This window comes from Fusarium phalaenopsidis (genome assembly GCF_050370095.1).
Source record: "Fusarium phalaenopsidis strain FUZ10S chromosome Unknown contig_32316, whole genome shotgun sequence".
Taxonomy (NCBI): Eukaryota; Fungi; Ascomycota; class Sordariomycetes; order Hypocreales; family Nectriaceae; genus Fusarium; species Fusarium phalaenopsidis.
The window spans coordinates 903,507-922,965 of NW_028145399.1; the positions used below are offsets into that span (position 1 = coordinate 903,507).

Here is a 19,459-nt window from a genome sequence, read left to right on the forward strand (position 1 = left end):
TAGACGCGTGCAGGCGCAATATCCGTATTCATATCTACCGCTGCTTGGGCATTTTCTTCTCCTCCATAGCTTCAATATCCTTCTTCTTATGGAAATGTGGTGCCAGCTCCGAAAGCCACCGGGGCTCGATCGGCATCACGCTACGCATGTACTCCTTTGTAGTCTGCACAAGCTCAAAATACACCACCATCTTCTCCGGCGGATCGATGGCCATCAGCACGCTGCTTGGGTGGATCCACACTGTTGTGTTGTTCTTGACCGTCCTGTAGCTGTCGCCGCTCTTCTGTAGTCGTGCCGCGTTTGGGAAGAAGCCAGCCGTGATGGCTCTCTTGATGGGACGGAGGTTGGACGCTCCGCAGGTAGAGGGGGCAACTTCGACACGTTCGCAGAGCTTGGCCAGTTGATCACGGACATCGCGCGCTCGGGTCAAGGACCGTTGCTGCAAAAAGTTCTCCTTTGACCAGACAGGAGAGAAATCACTGTCCACCCACTGGTTCCACACATTGAGAAGAGTGATGTGGTCACCTCCATCCTTGACCGTAAACCGGTTGCGAGCGCTGTCTGCGTGAATCTTCTTATCTTTGGGTCGGAAGAAGAGCGCTGAAGCCTCGCCAAGCATCGAAACGATGGACAACACCTCCTCTACGCATCCCTCCTTGTCTGCAGCCAGTACAGCCTTGGCAAGCATGGGGTCGGTCGGGAATTCGGCCATCTGACGACCTAGCTTGGTCAACTCTCCACGATGATTCAACGCCTGCAGGGCAAACAGCTGATTCAATGCACCGATCAGAGCTTCAGTGGGCGGAGGGTCCATGAACTCAAACTCGAGCAGCTCGTTGATGCCCAGCGACTTCAGCTGGAGCACGACGCCGTTCAGGTTGGTCCGCTGGATCTCAGGGGTCGTTGACTCGTCCATTTCGTTCATGTAAGCAAACTTGGTGTACAGCCTGAAGCACTTTCCAGGTCCGACACGTCCAGCTCGACCACTCCGCTGATTGGCAGAGGCTCGTGAGCAAGGGACAACGACCAAGTTGGACATGCCAGTCGCAGGATTGTAGACGTTCTCCTTGACGTAGCCGGGGTCAATGACATAGACAATGCCATCGATGGTCAAACTGGTCTCGGCAATGTTCGTCGCCAAGACAACCTTACGAGCTCCCTCTGGTGTCGGCTCAAAGATCTTTGACTGAAGTTCCGACGGCAGGTTGGCGTAGATGGGACAGATGACAAGCTCCTTGATGCGACTTCCAAGCTTCTTTGCTGTTTCCGCAATCTCTTGCTCGGCCGCCTCAATCTCATCTTGACCCGTCAAGAAGATCAAGATGTCGCCCTTGCCTTGTGTGGTATGGATCTGGAACGTTGTCGTAATCGCAGCAGCCAGATAGTTGGCCTCAGGGGCAGGTGTATAGTAAATATCCACAGGGTATCGTCGACCGGGAATATTAAAGATGGGCGCATCATCAAAGTACTGCGCAAACTTCTCAGCGTTCATGGTAGCCGAAGAGATCAGAAGCTTAAGGTCAGGTCGTTCTCGTGACAAATCTTTAACCAGCGCCAGCAAGATATCAGTGTGCACCGTCCGTTCGTGCGCCTCGTCGATCATCAGCGCGGAATACCCTCCAAGATCGGGCTCCGTCATGAACTCTCGAAGAAGCATACCATCGGTCATGTACTTCAGAATGGTCTTGTCGCTGGTGCAATCCTCGAAACGAATCGTATACCCAACTTCGTTGCCGACCTTGACACCAACTTCGTCTGCCACACGAGCTGCTACACTCATGGCTGCCACTCGTCGAGGTTGTGTGCATCCCACCTTCATGCCGTTCTTGGTGTATCCTGCTTCGTGGAGGTATTGTGGTAACTGTGTTGTTTTTCCACTACCAGTCTCTCCAACAATGACCAGAACCTGGTACTGCTCCAATGCCGCCAGAAATTCGTCGCGATACTGATAAATGGGCAAACTCTTCCTCGTCTCCTGGATGGTCAAGGCCTTCTTCTCGGCTGCGTCGATTTGTGCCGCCAAGAACTGCTGCTCCTTCGTCAACTTTTGGTCATCGCCCTCCATCCGTGAGTCCAGGTTCCATTGGATGTACTGTTCCTCGTCCATCACATAGTCGTAGTCCTCATTTTCTCTCTCGGCGCGCTGAATCTGCGCCTTGGCTTTCGAGGCTTGTTCTCGCTCCCATTCCTCATGCTCGGTGACGAATTTCTCCTGGCCATATTCGTCCTTTTCAACGTATCGCTTGTAGAGTGCGTCCTCCTTCTTCTTGCGGTCCAATTTCCCCTTTTCTGTGATGTAATCCTCCGGCATCATATATCCATCGCGGTGGTCGTCAATCTTGAGGCGTTCCTCAGCCAGGCGCAGGATCTCCCTGTTCTTGGCAAACTCCGCCTTTTCCTTCTCCGAAAGTCGCACGCCGCTCCTCAATTCAGCCGTCTCCTCGGCGACCTGCTTCCGTAGAAGGGCAAGACGTTCTGCCTCTCGCTTCTTGAGGTATTCCTGTCGCGATCGTTCTCGGATATCGGGAAGCGCCTTGTTTCGTGCCTCAGCATCCTCGGCGAGTTTCCTCCTCGATGACTCTCCCTCTCTTTCGCTGTGTTTCGATCTCTTGTCGTCCTTCTCCTTCAGCCGCTTCGCGAACGCTTCACGCTCTTCAATGTCCTTTCTCCGGGCCAGTTCCTCCTTCGCGCCGTCCGAAAGGTCCTCCTCCTTTGGCTCATCATGACTCAGCTTCACCCTCTTGCTAGCCGACTCCTCAAATTCTTCCTCCTCCTCCTCAGGCTCGGAAGAAGGCGGCTCCTCGTCTCCCCATCGATCGTCAAAATCGGCCTTGTCATCGCGTCGTCGATACTGCTTAGATCGGCTGTGGTGTGATGAAGATCCTCGACCAGGAGATCTCGAGCGACTGCGATCGCGACGTGACCTAGAGTGTCGGGATGAGGATTTGTCGTCTCGGTCGCGATTTCGATGCCTGTGCTTCTTCTCCTTGGAAACTTTTTGAGGGCCGACCTCATCCTCATCCATAGGGAGGAGAGCGTACTTTTTTGAGCTCATAGTGATTATGTGATGAGCTTCGCCGTAATAAAAGTACAAAAAGAATCGTCAACTTTATACCTAGAATCAGTAAAATTCCAAGTAGACCAAGCTGAAGGCAGAAGATACAGCCCCAGGCAGAACAAGCTCCATCGCGACGCAGTTGGCTGACGTCCAACCCAAGAATTTAGTTGCAGGATAATCCGACAATTAATCCGACTCTCCAATCACAAACCCCCGATAAAGCGCCACATGCAGGGGTGGCTGATCGATAAGCCTGATAGCGTTCCCGAAAGAGGTAGTACCTTGCCTGGAACTGGAGGCAAACGAAGCATTGATAACACGCTGGTATTTCTAAGTCGATTTCTTTGTTCTCCGGTCCTTGGCCATCTTCTCGCCTCTCGCTCCCGCCACGTCGCTTCTGTGGTTTTCGCTCTTTCATCGTCGAGGTCGCCTTCGAAGCTGCTTTCTTTAATTTTTTTAAACGCTTCATTTATTGCGCACACGACGGCGCAATGTTGCTCCACGGAGCGGCCATCTTGGTCCTATTAGCTCTTGTCCAGCTCGCTGTATGCGCCGAGGACTACTACAAGGCAAGACATCTCGAGGAGCTCCTCAGACATTCTGAACTAACATATCTCTAGATTCTCGGTGTTGATCGATCAGCTTCAAACAAGCAATTGAAACAGGCATATCGCCAACTGTCAAAGAAGTTCCACCCCGACAAGAATCCGTATGCCCCTCCATGACCCCCCTCTGCTTCGATGCCATACTAACCTACCTCAAGCGGTGACAACACAGCACACGACAAGTTCGTCGAGGTTTCAGAAGCCTACGATGTCCTAAGCGACGAAGAGACACGCAAAGTATACGACAAATGGGGCCACGATGGCGTCCAGCAGCACCGTCAAGGCGGAGGCGGCGGTGGAGGCCATGACCCCTTCGACCTCTTTAGCCGCTTCTTCGGCGGCCACGGCCACTCGGGACGAGCCTCTAGCGAACCTCGAGGCCACAACGTCGAGGTCCGAGTCGAAATCTCCCTCCGCGACTTCTACAACGGCGCCACGACCGAGTTCGCCTGGAACAAGCAGCACATCTGCGAGCACTGTGAGGGTACAGGCAGCGCCGACGGTCAGGTTGATTCTTGCAATGTCTGTGGCGGTCACGGCGTCCGAACCATCAAGAGACAGCTCGCGCCGGGCATGTTCCAGCAGATGCGCATGAAGTGCGACGCCTGTGGCGGCAGGGGCAAGACTATCAAGCACAAGTGTCCCGTCTGCCAAGGCCAGCGCGTCGAGAGAAAGGCCACAAACGTACAGCTCAACATCCAGCGTGGAGCCGGTCGCGACTCCCGCGTAGTATACGAGAATGAGGCAGACGAGAGCCCCGACTGGGTCCCTGGTGACTTGATCGTGACGCTCACCGAGCAGGCGCCCTCACACGAGAACAACCCCGACAAGGTCGACGGCGTCTTCTTCCGCCGCAAGGGTAACGATCTATACTGGACCGAACTTCTCTCCCTCCGCGAAGCCTGGATGGGCGGCTGGACCCGTAACCTAACCCATCTCGACGCACACGTCGTCCGTCTACAACGTCCCCGCGGTCAGGTCGTCCAACCCGGCCATATCGAGACGGTAGTCGGCGAGGGCATGCCCATCTGGCACGAGGACGGTGACAGCGTCTACCACAAGACCGAGTTTGGCAACCTATACGTTGAGTACAAGGTGGTGCTTCCGGACCAGATGGACACAGGCATGGAGAGCGACTTTTGGGGTCTGTGGGAGAAATGGAGGGCAAAGAACGGTGTCGACCTACAAGCCGATAGTGGAAGGACAGCACAACCTCAGCGAGATGAGTTATGATGAGAGCTGGGTGGGATGGCGTAGAGGGTGGGGAGCTGAATCATTTCAAGAGGAGGCCATGTCCTATACATTGTAGATATCAAGGGATACCAACATATGCATTTCGTTTCAAATTCAAAGTCATTCAATTCACAGTTGGTCCAACGTGATAAGGGCACTTCAATCATGCAGATAAACACACATCATCAGTTGATCTATATATCGGCCGTTAGATATACGTAGTCGTTACATCGTGTCAAGTTCGACCCAACCCAGAAACCATCAGCCATGTCCAGCCAAAGAAATCGTTACCGAGTCAAGAAACGTATTCACAGTCATTAAGTCGTCAATCCGAATGCCTCCTCGTCTTTCTGCGCCTCCTATCATGATGACGCCCGTCCTCAATCGCCTTGCTCTCATCAGCTCCCTGCAGTCCACCTAAAACTTCTCCCAGCAAGCCAAGCCAACTACGTTTGCCTTCTAGCACTCCAGTGACACCACGAACGAGTCGGTCCACAGATTCACCGTCAGTTCCACCAACTTGCCATGCGCCCTTGACATTCATGTCACCGCGATTCTTAGGTCGGTATTCAAAATCTCCCCTGCGACTCTTCCACCCACGGTTGCGGTTGGAATGCCCATCCAACGGCTCACCACGTCGATCAAATCGGTCAGGCAATATCTCAACGGTATCGTCTGAGCTAGATCCATCGCCTCGAGGTTGATGTTTGCGGCCAGTATCAGAATTGTCCGACGATGAAGATGATGAGGAGGAGGATCGTCGGTGACGTGAGCGTGTTCGTGAGCGTGGCTTGAAAGGCACAAGGGCGTGAAGCTGATCAAAAGCAAGTTGCTCTTGTTTCTCCTTTTCCTCCTTGGCCGCCGCTTCCGCACGGTGCCTCTTCATCGTCATTGAGCTTTTGGGTGACAACGGAATAAAGGTCACCGACTTGGCTACGCGGGACTCCGCCTCAGAGTCTATATCTGTGAAAGAGTCAGCCTTTGTTCGTTCTCGGAAACCAACTTCCTCCGTAGTACGGCTTAACGCACCCTCGTCTAACCCTCGCAAGCCGAGGTCGTGGATAGGGTCACTCACATTGTCAGGCGGTAGAGGACCACCTGTTCGAGGAGGCCCTGGAGGAGGAGGAGGCCCAGGGGGTCCCGGCGGCGGCGGTGGTGGATTGTAGGAGGAAGGGGGTCCGGTGGACAAGCCCCTGGGAGGCCCTGGAGGTGGTGGTGGTGGGTAGCCAGTATAGTCTTGTGGAACATATGGCTGATAGTCGCTAGAAGGGTTCGGGAATCGTGTGAAGGGAGCTCCGCCAGGTGGAGGAGAAGGGTCAGGGGGATAAGGAGGGTAGCCTGCACCACCAGATGCCATGGGTGGTGAGCGTGTTCGATCATCAAAGGCGTCGACGTCGGAACCTGGTCAACAATTGTCAGTCAAGACTGTCATCTCCCAAAGGGAACTGCTCACGTTTCCTGGAGCGGCTTCGGGATCGGGATGGAGACCTGGCAGCTCGATCACGACGCTCTCGAGATGCCTCTCTCTCACGCTCCCTCTCGCGCTCCCGTTCTAGCTCCAGCCGACGTTCCCTTGACCTTTGCTCCCTCTTCTCTCTATCCTTCTTCTCCTTGTACTCCTTGATACCAATCGCCGCAGCACCAGCAGCTGCCATTTCTCCCAGTCGGCTTCTACTCCTTTTCTTGCTGCGGTCCGACGCAGATGATGATACCGAGCGGCTCCGGTTGCGTCGTCTGCGCCGTCTACGTCTGGCCTCCGCCTCGGATTCGTAACCTCGCGACGCAGGGCGGGGCGGCTGCGTTGCGAGGGGATCGGTGCCGTATTCAACTACGGGGCCTAGCTCAGGATCAGTCCCGCGCTCTGAACGAATGGATCTGGCCATGGACCTGCTCCGGCTCCGGCTACGGCTCTTCGAGGGGCGCCGTCGGTAGTACTCATCGTCGCTGCTGTCAGAGCTGTCATCACCCTTCTTGTCCTTGTGGTGCTTCCACATGGAGTGTGCCGCCTTGGCCGCTACAGCGGCACCAGCGATCTCGGCGCCCCTGCGAAGCCTAGACTTGCTGCGGGAGCGGCTCCCAGATCGGCTGCGCGAGCTGCTGCTTGAGCGGCTGCTGCTGCGGCCGCGGGACTTGGACCTATTGCGGAGATGCTTGGCCATTCCAGCAGCAGCAACGGTGCCCAAGGCCGCCTTGGCTGCAGTCGAGAGACTGCGGCGTCGGCTACCGCGGCTAGTGCTCTTTGTTGTGGTTGTGGTTCTCCGGATAATTGACCGGGAACGAGAGCGCGAGTAGTCGTCGCCAGAGTAGTAGCCACGGCTACGGCGACGGCTTCTGCCTCGGTGCGCCTCTTCCTTTTCAATCTTGTTGGACTGGTAATACTTGGCAGCTCCAGCAGCGGCAATGGCTACGGCAGCGAGCCCGAGACCCTGCTTGAGGCGGGAGTGACGGTCAGGAGACTGATCATCGTCATGCCACCGGTCCTCATAAGCGCTGCGAGCTCGTCGTAGGGCTTCAGTGCCGAGAGCTCCAAGAGCAGCTCCAGCAATCACCTTGCGCCCACGATGTTCTGGCAGGTCACCATAGGAATCACGGCGGCTGTTGAGCAATGCTGTGACACCGGCGCCAGCGAGGGCACCCTCAGCGAGGTATCTCTTGTGATGAGGGCTCTCGCTGCGCTCGCGACGGCGCACGACTGTGCGTCGCACATAGTAGTCGTCGTCGTCGCTATAGTGATCGTGCTCACGGCGTCGGCGATCATATCGCTCAATGGCGTAATCCTTGTGTCGGGAATCCCGACGCTCGTGACGGTAATAATACTCCTCTTCCTGAGGGCGAGCCGGAACATGCACTTCTCTCCTGATAATCTGACGTTGAGGCTCTTTTTCACGAATCACTACCACACCAGGATCTTGACGGGGGGGTGGTGATACGATGACAGGGGCCGGTGGAGGGGCTTCCTGGACGATGATCTTTTGCGGCTCAGGAGCGCGCTGCCGAATGACGACGGGGGCAGGAGGCGGCGGAGGGTCATAGGGAGTGTAATATTCTGTCTCCTTGCGGTATCGCTCGACTTCGCAGCCGTGAGTATCGTCGACGTGCTCTTCAACCCGCTTCTCGATGCGGTACTCGCCGTCGTCGCGACGCTCGATGCGCTTCTCAACTCTGACGTCATCCTCAAAAGGTGGGCCATCAAACCGGGAACGTCGCTCCCAGTCGCGATCCATTTCCTTCTCGAAAGTGGTCGTACGGGGTCGCTCAGCTACAGCTACGGGCGCAGGTGTAGGAGCTGCGGAAACAGGTGCAGGCGGAGGAACGGGCATCGGTGGTGGTGGATAAGTCTCTCTCTCGATCTCTTTCTCGTAAACGTAGGATCTCGGGGCCTGGTCCCGGCCACGATCCTCATAGTGACTGGCGTGAGAAGGGGCTCCGGCATAGGACTCGAAAGCAGAGCGAGGGCGGTCCGCGGCATAGGAACGACGGTCTTCCTCGAGCAGGTCACCCGAGGTGCGACCATAATGGGAGGCGCGGGAGCGTCCATCGTCAAACTCGGATACTCGTTCGGTTCGATCAGTCCTACCGGGTGTGACCTTGTATCGTCGGATTGTGGTCTTGCGAACGCGCTCGTCGTCCGAGGAGCTGTCATCCCGATCCCACTCACGGTAGACGCGCGTGTCTCTGTAGACTTCACCCATCGCGGGGGATGACAGGGGGGTCAGGTGAGGGCTGTGTGGTGTAGTTGCAGTACGAGTCAAGCAAAAGAAGGCGGTTCGATGTAGGGATGGTGAGGCAATCGAGGGTTTGATGGGAAACGCCCAAAGTGCAGAAACAGCGAAATCTAGAGTTTGTATGAGGGGAAAAGGAGGAACAGTTGGGAACGATGACGGAAGAGAGATGTCGTAGTGGTGGATGTGAGTGATGTCGAGCAGGAACCGGAAAAGAAAGGCTGGTCTAACAAGAAACCAGGCCAGGCGGGGCGTGGGGCCTAACCCGGCGGCGCAGGACCGGCCTGAAGCCCAGCGGGAGTGGAGCCCCAGAAGCACAGCAAGCTCCAGTAGGCGGCGATGGGACTTGCAGGGGGCGCTTCGCGGCCTTGCAAGCAAGAAGTCCAGGCCCGCAGTGGCTATGATGGAAGATGATGCTACCGTGCAATACGGGAGGCCATGGGATTGGCCGTCGACCTGAGATGGATGGCAGAAGGTCTCTTGGTTCTGCCCGGCTGATGAGCTGGGCGTCGAGGCCAGGCAGCCAAGGACCCAATCAATGCTCTGGCTGAGCAAAGCCATGCAACCTTACCCCGGGGCGAGAGCACAGATGCAAAGCAAGGGAGCTTTCTCGTTGGGCTCTTTGGCTTGGTCGCTGGACGGTACTCGCGGTGATTGGGACACAGACGGGAGTAGGGCGTCGACGTCTCGGGCTTGAATCTTCTGAGATGGGGATCTACACGTCGTGCCAGGGAAAACCTGGAGTTTGCTTGGTTGTTATTTCGAGTAGAGCCTCACTCGGCACAAGTACTGTACCTAGACAGCAACAAAACAGAAGCATTCGTGGTCTCGATTCCTTTGTTCATTGGGCTTCACTCGTCAGCCGAAACTCCAATGCTGACCCCTTGTTCCACCTCGCTATTGACGCCTGCTCGAGGGCAACAAGACCAGGTCAAAGAGGTCCAGCCTTGCCAGCGTGGCTCCTGTCTCAGCACAAAGCCCAACAAACCTGAAAGTTGAGTGCAGTAACGAAAAAGAAACAAGTTCTCATAGGACCCCATCACATGGGTCGCTCAGTTGGTCTCGTAGGTGCCCTCCATCTCGGGATCTAGAGAGTCAAACTCAGAAAGCCTGGTGACCCAGCCAACAAAGTGCGCTTCATCGACAGGGACAGTTCCCGCATTCTTTCAGGAACCCTCGGTAACGGAATGAGGCGGAAAAAGAAAAGAAGCTTCCCTTTCCCTCTCTCTTCAACGCTCCGGACCGAAACGAACCTTGACCTTGGCTCCATCTCCATCGTCTCTTCGTCCTTGGCCCATGAAGGAAACATTTCGTCACTAACATGCCCCAAGGGCCCAGGATGGAAAACTCCACCCTCCACTTCCCTTCTTTTTTCTCTCCTTCTTTTATGCCGGTGTCGTCATAGTCTGCCATGGGTATGCCCCACCTCTTGAAACCCCTGCCCCGTCATGCCGAGTCGACAGAACAGAAACACCCTCCGTCCTTGGTTCTTATTTTTCTTCGAGTCCAAGGTCCCTCGTTCGCCTCGAGGACAACTCATACAGCCAAGGAACCAAAACGAAAAATCCCAAAAGAAAAACAAAAAGGGGACCTCGTCTGGACTCGGCTCCGCTTTCGGCTGCCGGCATGCATATTACCAGAAATCCCACAAGACACGGCACGACGATTACGCAGACCCTTAGATTTGAGTCACCAGACGCCCTTTGTCTTGTGCCACATGATGGTGACTACCCGGCCAGCCCGGATGGGAATTTTCTTACTGACTGACAGGAATCGAGCGTAGATAGCCTTACGAGATGCCCTGGTGCCTCAAGGGTCTGGCCACGATGGGCCTTTCTCCGTAGTGCCACGCTATGCCGTGTCTGATGCAGCTTGTCCCCATGACTGGAATATTCCATGCCTGTCCGTTTCCTTTCATCGTGCTGCATCACCAGCATGGCGGTGGCTTGATCCAACGATAACGGGGCGAAAGTGCACCGCCTCGTCTTATTGGTGCTAGTTGATAAAGTCTGGAGATGCAGAAAGAGGCCATTCACTTTTAACTCAGCCTCAACAAAGCTGCAGGGAGCTTACCAATAGAGGATGAGATGAGAGACGTGCTAAGCTCAAAGCCGCACTCCCCGCATCAAAGGACAGCTGTAAGAACACCGAGCTCAAGCTCACATATACTTGTAGCAGGCCCGTATCTGGTTGTCAACAGGTCAACAATTGATCATGGTGCGTGCAATGGCTGTCAATCCTCTTTATAATGCTGAAACCAAACCCCATGTTTTAACCCAAACTCCGAAGCGGCAGATATGCACAACCTCCAAGCCCAAACTCCCTCTTCTTGGCTCTCCCACTGCATGCGTTTCTAATACACGTAGGCCACTATCACAATAACAATCTACTCATCAAAGCCCTCCTTGTTTCCCAGGACACCAACGCCGCCACTGCTGCGCCTTCTTCGGCCGACAACATCCTTCACCCAGTCGCTGATGGTGAAGCCCCAATGTCCGGCGACAAGCACGCCGCTCACAATGTTGATAATCTTGACCAGGAAAGTCAGGATACCATCACGGCTCTCGTGAACCGTCAGCAGGATAGGCTCAATGTCGTACTTGAAGAAGATTCCAGGAATGTAGTGCTCGTTGACGGACTTGCTCTGCTCCGTCACAGCGTACTGGTTGGTGAGAATGGACCTGGATCCCACGCTGTACACAGTAGGCACAATGGAGAGGTAGTACTGGAACTTGTGGAAGTTGTCCGAGGCGGCGTTGACAGTGCCATCGAGGGGGTTGACGAGCGAGGGGTAGAAGGGGCCGTAGGACAGCTCCGAGATGATGTGCGAAAAGTTGAAGTCTGTGATGATTGTCAGCTTACGACCAGCCTTGTCTCTGGGCATAACTCACTCTTGTGGTCGAGATGCTCGCCATTACCCATATATCCGTGACCTCGAGCCGTGATGTGGAAATCACCCTGCACCTTATTCAAGTGCAAGCTTCCGTAGACACGACAGCTGTCAGCACGGCCCTTGACCTTGGGCGTCTTTGCCCACTTGGCCTTCTTCCTGCCGAGCGCAACAATGTCGTGAACGTGCTCCTCACCGAAACCCTCCTCCTCGTAACCCAAGTCGTTCCAGCCAGATTGAGTAACGACCCTGCCCTGGCTGTCCCGTCCAAGCTTGTGCATGCCCTTGCTGTCAACCCACTGCGACCAGAGGGTCTTGTCGCGATGGAGACGCTTCGCAGCCATGATTCGATCGCCCGATGCGTCCTGCACGTTGACGTGAATATCATCGCACTGCATTCGCACCACAATGTCGAGGTTGATCTGCAGCTCACGACCGACACCCGCCTCGACCTCAAAGTTGTGAGACTCGGCGCCGCGCCACCACCTGGCTACCTCACCCCAGATGAGGATCAAGGAGATGATGGACACGGCGACTGTCCATTTTCCGCCGCCCGAAGTTCGTTGGATATATTGAGGTTTCGACTTGGCTGTTTCAATGTCAGCGCGAGCAAAGGTCCAGAAGCAAGAGACGACGTACGGAATGCGTCAAAAGCGCTGACGATGCTTCCAGCCTTTGCGCCAAAGGCGTCCTCGTCGATGACGGGCTTCTCAACGCCGTTCATCATGTTAACCAAGATTCCTAGCCCTGCTAGCTTTCATGTATATACAACGGATTCGAAAAAAGAGGTCGTGGGGTCGTGATCGTCGGTCGTGGTTCCAAAGTGGTCGCAAAGCGTCCAAGGAGTCGCTTATCGACAAAGAGCACCAGTCGATTCTCAGCACCGCATGCCTCTATAAAGGAGTGACGTTTGGAAGAAGCAATTGGAACGGGTCTCAGTGACCTGGAAGCTATATCCGTTCGATTATCGGCCACGTGTGTCTGGTGGAGGAGAATTCCCAATGAATGTCGTAGGTTCCGGGTCGCCTTGAATGCGCTCCACGGCCGCAATCAGAAAGGACAAGTCAACTAAAAGCGTCCCCTGAAGCTGAGGCGCCGCAGGGTCCACGCGCTGATTGGTGGAGTTTGGCTGTGGTGGGATAAAGTCGCGCCGAGCCGAGCTTACGGAGGACGCGATGTGATGACGCCAATTCACAACTATTAAGATCAAGTAAAATCATAGAATCACCTCTTTTCGGGTGTTTGAGAAGCTTTTCTACATATCATTGCTTTTTTCGCGGCATCTCATCAAGTTTCCAGACAGCGAGACACTCATATTTGATCTGTACACAGAGAGTTTCAGGGTCATGCAAGGTACCGCGAGGTAGCCCACTTCGCCATACGCCTCAGCCTAAACTGATTCGAGCCGTATATATCTTGATCTCGAGATACAAATGGAGAGCCCAGTTCGCTTGTATTTTTACTCTTTTGTGAAAGGGTTACAGCGAAGAGCTCCAGGATATCCTCTACTTGGCCTCCTCCTGCTTAGCCACCCCCTTTTCCTCCTCAGCCGTCGGCGTCTTCATAACAGGATCGAGTCCCTCCAGCTTGGTCATTCTCCTCTCGACATCGTTGTGGAACTGCTCCATATCAGACAGTCCAAAGAGCTGGTCAATCTCCTCAAGTGTCAGGCCCTTGGTCTCCTTCATGAAGAAAAATGTAAACACACTCATCCCGAAGCACAGACTGGCAAAAACGAGGAATGTCTTCCAGCCAATATCATGAATGATCTGGGGGGTTACCCGAGTTACCATGAAGTTGAATAACCACTGAGTTGCCGCTGTTTTCTTGTCAGAATTTCAAATCTTGAAGGTAGCTTTGGTTTCCTACCTCCAAAGGCCACACCGTAAGAGCGGACGTGAGTCGGAAAGATCTCACCAGCATAAATCCAAGGACTTTCAATATCAGCAGAAGTTCGATGTTTCAGGAGCGGGAGTCTTACCCAGGGCCCCATGAGCCAGTGTATGCAATAACATAAAGGTAAATGAGAACACACATGGCAATGGAGGCAGATGAAACACCTTCGCCCTCCTTGGGAGGATGGGTTGCCAAAACTGAAGCCAGAATAAACATCATCACGGACCTATCACCAGTTAGTCCAAGGTCAATAGTACTTCAGCTATCGACTTGCATCCAAGCTCCACCACCAACATGTGCCCACCGTCGTCCAATCTTGTCAACGACAAACAACAGGGAGATGGCGGTGAAAATCAACTTGACAATGCCATAGATTCCAGTGGCGAACAGAGAGGCATCAGCTCCAGACAGTCCAACGGTTTGGAAAATCTGGGGAGCATAGTATCCTACGACAACAGTCAGTTGATATTTCACATGGATTCTTCGAGGTACTTACCGATCGAGTTGGTTCCGGTAAGCTGCTGGCAAAGCATGAGAGCAAAGATCAGAGCAAAGCGGTTCCTGACACCTGGCTTGAGACACTCCTTCCAGGTAGCCTCTCGCATCTTTCCTCCTTCTTCGTCAAGGGACATCTTGATCTCGACAAACTCTCGAAACACCTCGTGAGAGTCGACGGGCATGTTGCGGATGTACGCCAGAGATGCCAGTGCCTGATCCTCTCGACCCTTCTCCACCAGCCAACGAGGGGATTCCTTAAGAGGGATGAGGCCGATGAAGAGGAAGACGGCGGGAATCATCTGGACGCCCAGAGGAATTCTCCATTGGGCACTCGACACGGGCATGCCTCGCTCGATGCCATAGTTGAGCCAGTAGGCAATCGTGCTTCCAAGGACAAGGAACTCCTGAAAGAGGCCAGTCACACGGCCTCGGACATCTGCCGGAGCAGTCTCGGCAACAAATACTGGAGTGATGGAGCTCATGCCACCAACGCCCAGCCCGGCGATGACTCTGCCAGCGTACAGGTAGCTCAAGTCGTTCGGGGCACCAGTCTGTAAAGCAGCACCCAGCAAGAAGATGACCGAGTATGCCATGAGAGAATATCGTCTTCCGTATCGATCGTTCGCAATCGCTGCTGACAGGGCGCCGAAGAAGCATCCAGCAGTCAACAAGGAGACGACGTTGGAGGAGATTTCGGCCACTCTGCCATCTGCGAAGCCAGACGAACCAGTTGGGATTCCAAAGTCTCGCCTGAAGCTTTCGAAAGGGAGGAGTCCTCCCATGACACCGACATCATAGCCTGAAAACACGTTAGAGGTGCCGATGATGGAATTTCATTAGGGTGGCTCACCAAATAGTAGAGATCCCATGTAAGACACGGTTGCGAGGATGTACACTCGGTAATTCTTGAAGAAGCCCCGAGGTTGGGACACGGAAGAATCCATGGCTGCAGCTGGACTGAGTTCTTTGATGCTTGGTTTGGTTCGCTGACTGTTGAAGCTGGTGTCGATTACACTCAGCCCTCAACAACCGCAAAATATATACAACTGCCAAGCCTTGGTCCTTACGACGCTGATTTTGAGCTGAGTCAAGTAAACATGACTCTTGCTATCATTCGCCTCCAACACTAACTACCATATCCATGATACCGCTTGACCGAGGTGTATAAGATAGGCATCATCAGCCAGACGGAAGCCGTCCGGAAGACATAACCTTGTTCAGCGATAAGAACAGGGAACTAAAGCTAAACGACGGATCCCTCATGCAGCGCTAATACCCCGCATCTCTCCTACGCTAATATCCCCCATCTGAACGCTATCAGAGGGGCCGAGTCACCCAGCCTTGACTCGGCTCAAGCAGGGACGTGCTTGGATAAAGGGCAACATGCGCGGGGAGAAATAACTAGAATGAAGCAATCATCAGACGATTCGAAGCCATCAATCACACTCAAGTTGCACGATTCTTTTGCATTGTCAAGATGGCCAACCGCGGTAGGACGCTAAACTCGGAGATCTTTTGTCTCAATGACTTGAAGGAGAAGGGATCCAAGAAGCTCCCCAGGGCGTACAGGGGTGGGTAACACAATCCCCGCTACCCTAGAACTCCAATTAACAAACAACCTTGTTCCTAGAGTTTTACAATGAGGGTGCTATGGACTTGATCACGTAAGTTGTCCAACCGCTGAGTTGATCGTTGCTCACCGCGGATACAGCGTCGTCGACAATGAAAAGGCGTTTGACCGATACAAGATCCGTCCTCGAGTCTTGAAGGATGTGTCTAACCTTGATACGTCGACCAAGATATTCGGCACAAAGGTGACCTTTCCCTTTGGCTTCTCGCCAGCGGCCACCCACAAGTTGGCCCATCCCGAGGGAGAGGTGGCAACGTCGAGAGCTGCGGCCGAGACTGGCATCCCCATGGCTTTGTCGGCATATGCCACTTGCTCGCTGGAGGATGTGATTGCCGAGGGGAAGGGCAATCCCTACATCATGCAGTTTAGCATCCTCAAAAATCGTGCCATCTCTCGACAGATTCTCGAGCGAGCTGAGAGTGAGTTACCATGAGAAGATCACTTGTTCACAGGCACTAACTTTGTCTGCAGAGGCCGGATACAAGGCAGTCATGATGACGGTGGATGCTCCGATGCTAGGTCGACGACTCAACGAGTATCGCAACTCGTTTGGCATCCCCAAAGGCATGGGGTATCCCAACATTCTCCCAGATGTCGATTTTAGCAATCTGGTGGACCAAGCCGCCGACTTGAGTTATGGTGAGGAGTCTGACTGGTTGTCGTGCAGCTAGATTGCCACGGCTAGCTAACACCGGCTTGCAGAGGACTCCATGGGTTGGGAAGAGGCGATTGGCTGGGTTAAGAGCGTCACCAAGCTTGACATCTGGCTCAAAGGAGGCAAGCATGCCCAGTGTCGTTGTGATCCAGCAATCGCTAAAGTTCGAGTAGTGTATACCGCTGAGGACGTTGCCCTAGCCATCCAGCACGGCGTAGCTGGAGTCCTCATCTCGAACCATGGCGGCCGACAACTTGACGGCGTGCCAGCTACTCTCGACGCCCTCCGAGAATGCGCCCCTGTCGCAAAGGGAAAGATCAAGATCGCCGTGGATGGTGGAATTCGACGTGGAACAGACATCTTCAAGGCGATTGCCCTGGGTGCGGATTTCTGCTTTGCCGGACGCATTCCCATCTGGGGCTTAGCAGTGAGTTATTCGGGTGACTACAAAGAGTGCAAAGGCTGACCAATAAACAGTATGACGGAGCTGAGGGCGTCAAGCTTGCAGTGAACCTCCTCCACGACGAGTTCAAGATTGCCATGTCTCTGGCAGGGTGAGTGTTATACCCCATGTTCACGAGACTGACTTGGAACTAACCATGGTCCAGATGCAAGACGATCAAGGACATCAACAAGGGTCATCTATCGATACTGCAGATGGAGACGGGCATTCTGTCCAAGCTGTAGGAGTGTCTTTGGGTGGAGGAGATACGCAACATTATAGAATATTGCCAATAGATCATCGAGAACTCTGTATTGAGGAATTAGACTATTATTTTCCAACTGTACATATGCACCGAAGATACTGTTGTGTCTTGGATAGCTTTCGGGTGAGACGCGTTTCCATTGAGAGCGTATCCAAGTTACATGTGAATGTCGTGTTTCCTTCGTATCATCGTACAAATCCAGGAACACTAAACGGAAAGTCAATTGCGTAGATTTGCTCTTATCGCCGATATCGGTATTTCTTGACCATGTCCATCCTCACATCTTTGACTCCTCAGCACCTCCAACATCTCGGGAACCGTTGCCGACGTAACGTTATCGGCTACGCTACTGCGAACGTGCAAAACCTTTTGCAAAATGCACGTCACCAGCTTACAGCAGAGTGCATCTTCGTCTCCGTTAATCCCCCGCATTTCAAGGCTTGGGGGCACAGGTGTAAGTTGCGATAGCCATGGGCCGAGTCATGGCCGAGTCAAATCCGGGGATGCCTCCTCCTTGGGCTTATCAGATTCGAGACATGACAGTTGAGCAGAGTCAGTTAAATATGTCTCTGTATGACTTCTTTGGGCTGAGTCAAGAATAGTCTCGAGGTTATATACCTCTGCTGAAACAATGTCGGTTCATCAAGCAATCACTCCAAGGCCAAGTTCTGTCAACCGGTCACCCCGTCATTCTTCAAGATGAGCTCCCCCGAAGTTCTCTTAGTTATAACACCCTTTGCCCCCAAGCCAGAATGGCTTGCCAATCTCAAGGCGAAATGCCCCAGTGTTGAAGTCATAACATACCCTACAGAGCTATACGCACAAGAGGTGCCCAAGGAAGTGCCCGCCGACGTGTGGAAGCGAACTACATCCCTCTTCACTTGGAAGACATTCCCTCCCAAGGAGTGGGTGCCCAACTTGCAGTTTGTCCAGCTGCTCAGCGCCGGGTGTGCCCAGATCTTTGGTCTGCCTCTTTTCGAGGAGACTGAGATTGCCTTTTCTACATCAAACGGCTCTCATGCGTACGTTGCTCTACTCCGTGCAGACTTCATTATAACTAACAATAACAGGCCTCAAGTGTCTGAATGGGTGATTGGTACATGGCTAGCACATCAGCACTTTTGTAGGTTCCTCCCCGACAATGCGGTATTCAGCTTCTAACCTAGCCAGTCCCTCACTACCTCGACCTTCAAAAGCAGAGCAAATGGGTGGACCCTGACTCGGATGAAGATACCGAAGATTCTGTGGGCTTGAGGGTGTAAGTCATCTGAAACCGGTTCTTTTGCGCCTCTTCTGACCATCTTGTTAGTGGTATCCTTGGCTATGGAAATATTGGCCGCCAAGTCGCCAAGATCGCCACAACTCTCGGCATGGATGTTCATGCATACACCCTGCACGAGCGAGCCACTGCCGAGTCACGGAAGGACGATGGCTTCGTCGAGACTGGCCTTGGCGACCCCGATGGTCTACTACCCAGCAAGTGGTTCCACGGCAAGGACCACCTCAACGACTTCCTCGCCTCGGATCTTGACCTTCTCGTCATCCTGCTCCCTCTCACAGAGCAGACGCGAAACATGATCTCCAAGGAGCAGTTTGCGCTGCTGAGTAAGAAGAAGACATACGTCTGCAACGCCGGACGAGGACCCATTATCAACACTGAGGATCTAATCACGGCGCTGGACACGGAGCAGATTCGAGGTGCTGCTCTCGACGTGACGGATCCTGAGCCGCTGCCCTCGAACTCCAAGCTTTGGGGTTACAAGAATGTCATTATCACGCCGCACTGCGCTGGAAACTCGAACCATGTTTATGAGCGGGTGTTCAAGATCTTGACGTATAACTTGGAGAGGAGAAGCAAAGGGGAGCAGCCAATTAACAAGGTTAGAAAGTCGCTTGGCTATTAGATACACTGCCAGTATAAGATTTGAATAGATATATTCACTTACAACGACAACATACCATGTTTGCTTACCTGTCACCACCAACTTGTGATGTCATGGGTGTGAGTGACTTCTAAGGTGTTGCTTGTGAGCGTGCTCGAAGCCACCCGGAACAATGTTAGAATTTCTATAGACCAGTAATACGAGCATGCAGAATGACCTCTCTTTCATCGACTCGTGACCGATTGAAGTTCAATACGAAAGGAATTCGTGATAATTGAAGCTATCTAACATCACGTGCCAATCTCTGTCTTATCGATAAGCCCAGCCCGAAGCTCGCTTGTGCCAGGTGCAAACGGCTGCAAGGCGGGACAAGCGAGACTGGCTCCTTGGCCTCCTTGGCATGCCAAGTGATCCATGGCTCGTGGATCGGATGTAAGTGCCGATAAGCGCCTTGGCAGGGCAGAAGTGGTTTTTGCGAGACGAACGACATCTGCTGACTCTGAGAGTCGCGAAAGGCGATGGTGAGAGGGCAACAGATGGAAGAGAAAGCAAAACACCAAAAGTCAATGTCGACAGCGACAGAGAGTGCTCTGGGAACACTTGGCGGGTACTTGGGCCCAGATTTATCCACGCACGGGATGCAACGGATGAGTTTGGCCCATTTGGGATGGATGGCTTGATG

General features: G+C 53.7%; 7 protein-coding genes across 7 annotated transcripts; 3 read left to right on the forward strand and 4 right to left on the reverse strand.

Moving 5' to 3' along the window:
• Positions 1 to 34: 34 nt before the first annotated feature.
• Positions 35 to 3,055, reverse strand: LRP88_11871 (P-loop containing nucleoside triphosphate hydrolase protein; the record flags this gene model as incomplete). The annotated part of the gene is made up of 1 exon (XM_083248285.1): positions 35 to 3,055. One exon carries the CDS (start codon positions 3,053 to 3,055, stop codon positions 35 to 37), a length of 3,021 nt encoding a protein of 1,006 aa, XP_083095715.1.
• Positions 3,056 to 3,549: 494 nt separating this feature from the next.
• LRP88_11872 (uncharacterized protein) lies at positions 3,550 to 4,896 on the forward strand (the record flags this gene model as incomplete). The annotated part of the gene is made up of 3 exons (XM_083248286.1): positions 3,550 to 3,591; positions 3,679 to 3,767; positions 3,822 to 4,896. The coding sequence occupies 3 exons, from the start codon at positions 3,550 to 3,552 to the stop codon at positions 4,894 to 4,896; spliced, it is 1,206 nt and encodes a 401-aa protein (XP_083095716.1).
• A 325-nt stretch (positions 4,897 to 5,221) lies between these two features.
• On the reverse strand, positions 5,222 to 8,588 carry LRP88_11873 (uncharacterized protein; the record flags this gene model as incomplete). The annotated part of the gene is made up of 3 exons (XM_083248287.1): positions 5,222 to 5,853; positions 5,926 to 6,297; positions 6,350 to 8,588. The coding sequence occupies 3 exons, from the start codon at positions 8,586 to 8,588 to the stop codon at positions 5,222 to 5,224; spliced, it is 3,243 nt and encodes a 1,080-aa protein (XP_083095717.1).
• A 2,416-nt stretch (positions 8,589 to 11,004) lies between these two features.
• LRP88_11874 (endoplasmic reticulum vesicle transporter-domain-containing protein) lies at positions 11,005 to 12,235 on the reverse strand (the record flags this gene model as incomplete). Its single annotated transcript, XM_083248288.1, has 3 exons — positions 11,005 to 11,459; positions 11,510 to 12,097; positions 12,148 to 12,235. 3 exons carry the CDS (start codon positions 12,233 to 12,235, stop codon positions 11,005 to 11,007), a joined length of 1,131 nt encoding a protein of 376 aa, XP_083095718.1.
• Positions 12,236 to 13,013: 778 nt separating this feature from the next.
• Positions 13,014 to 14,846, reverse strand: LRP88_11875 (sugar porter family MFS transporter; the record flags this gene model as incomplete). Its single annotated transcript, XM_083248289.1, has 6 exons — positions 13,014 to 13,327; positions 13,378 to 13,442; positions 13,490 to 13,630; positions 13,709 to 13,850; positions 13,901 to 14,701; positions 14,753 to 14,846. The coding sequence occupies 6 exons, from the start codon at positions 14,844 to 14,846 to the stop codon at positions 13,014 to 13,016; spliced, it is 1,557 nt and encodes a 518-aa protein (XP_083095719.1).
• Positions 14,847 to 15,379: 533 nt separating this feature from the next.
• LRP88_11876 (alpha-hydroxy acid oxidase) lies at positions 15,380 to 16,874 on the forward strand (the record flags this gene model as incomplete). The annotated part of the gene is made up of 7 exons (XM_083248290.1): positions 15,380 to 15,473; positions 15,533 to 15,566; positions 15,614 to 15,951; positions 16,004 to 16,171; positions 16,235 to 16,614; positions 16,665 to 16,741; positions 16,796 to 16,874. 7 exons carry the CDS (start codon positions 15,380 to 15,382, stop codon positions 16,872 to 16,874), a joined length of 1,170 nt encoding a protein of 389 aa, XP_083095720.1.
• A 719-nt stretch (positions 16,875 to 17,593) lies between these two features.
• On the forward strand, positions 17,594 to 18,798 carry LRP88_11877 (uncharacterized protein; the record flags this gene model as incomplete). Its single annotated transcript, XM_083248291.1, has 4 exons — positions 17,594 to 17,916; positions 17,965 to 18,017; positions 18,065 to 18,152; positions 18,204 to 18,798. The coding sequence occupies 4 exons, from the start codon at positions 17,594 to 17,596 to the stop codon at positions 18,796 to 18,798; spliced, it is 1,059 nt and encodes a 352-aa protein (XP_083095721.1).
• Between the last annotated feature and the right edge of the window lie 661 nt (positions 18,799 to 19,459).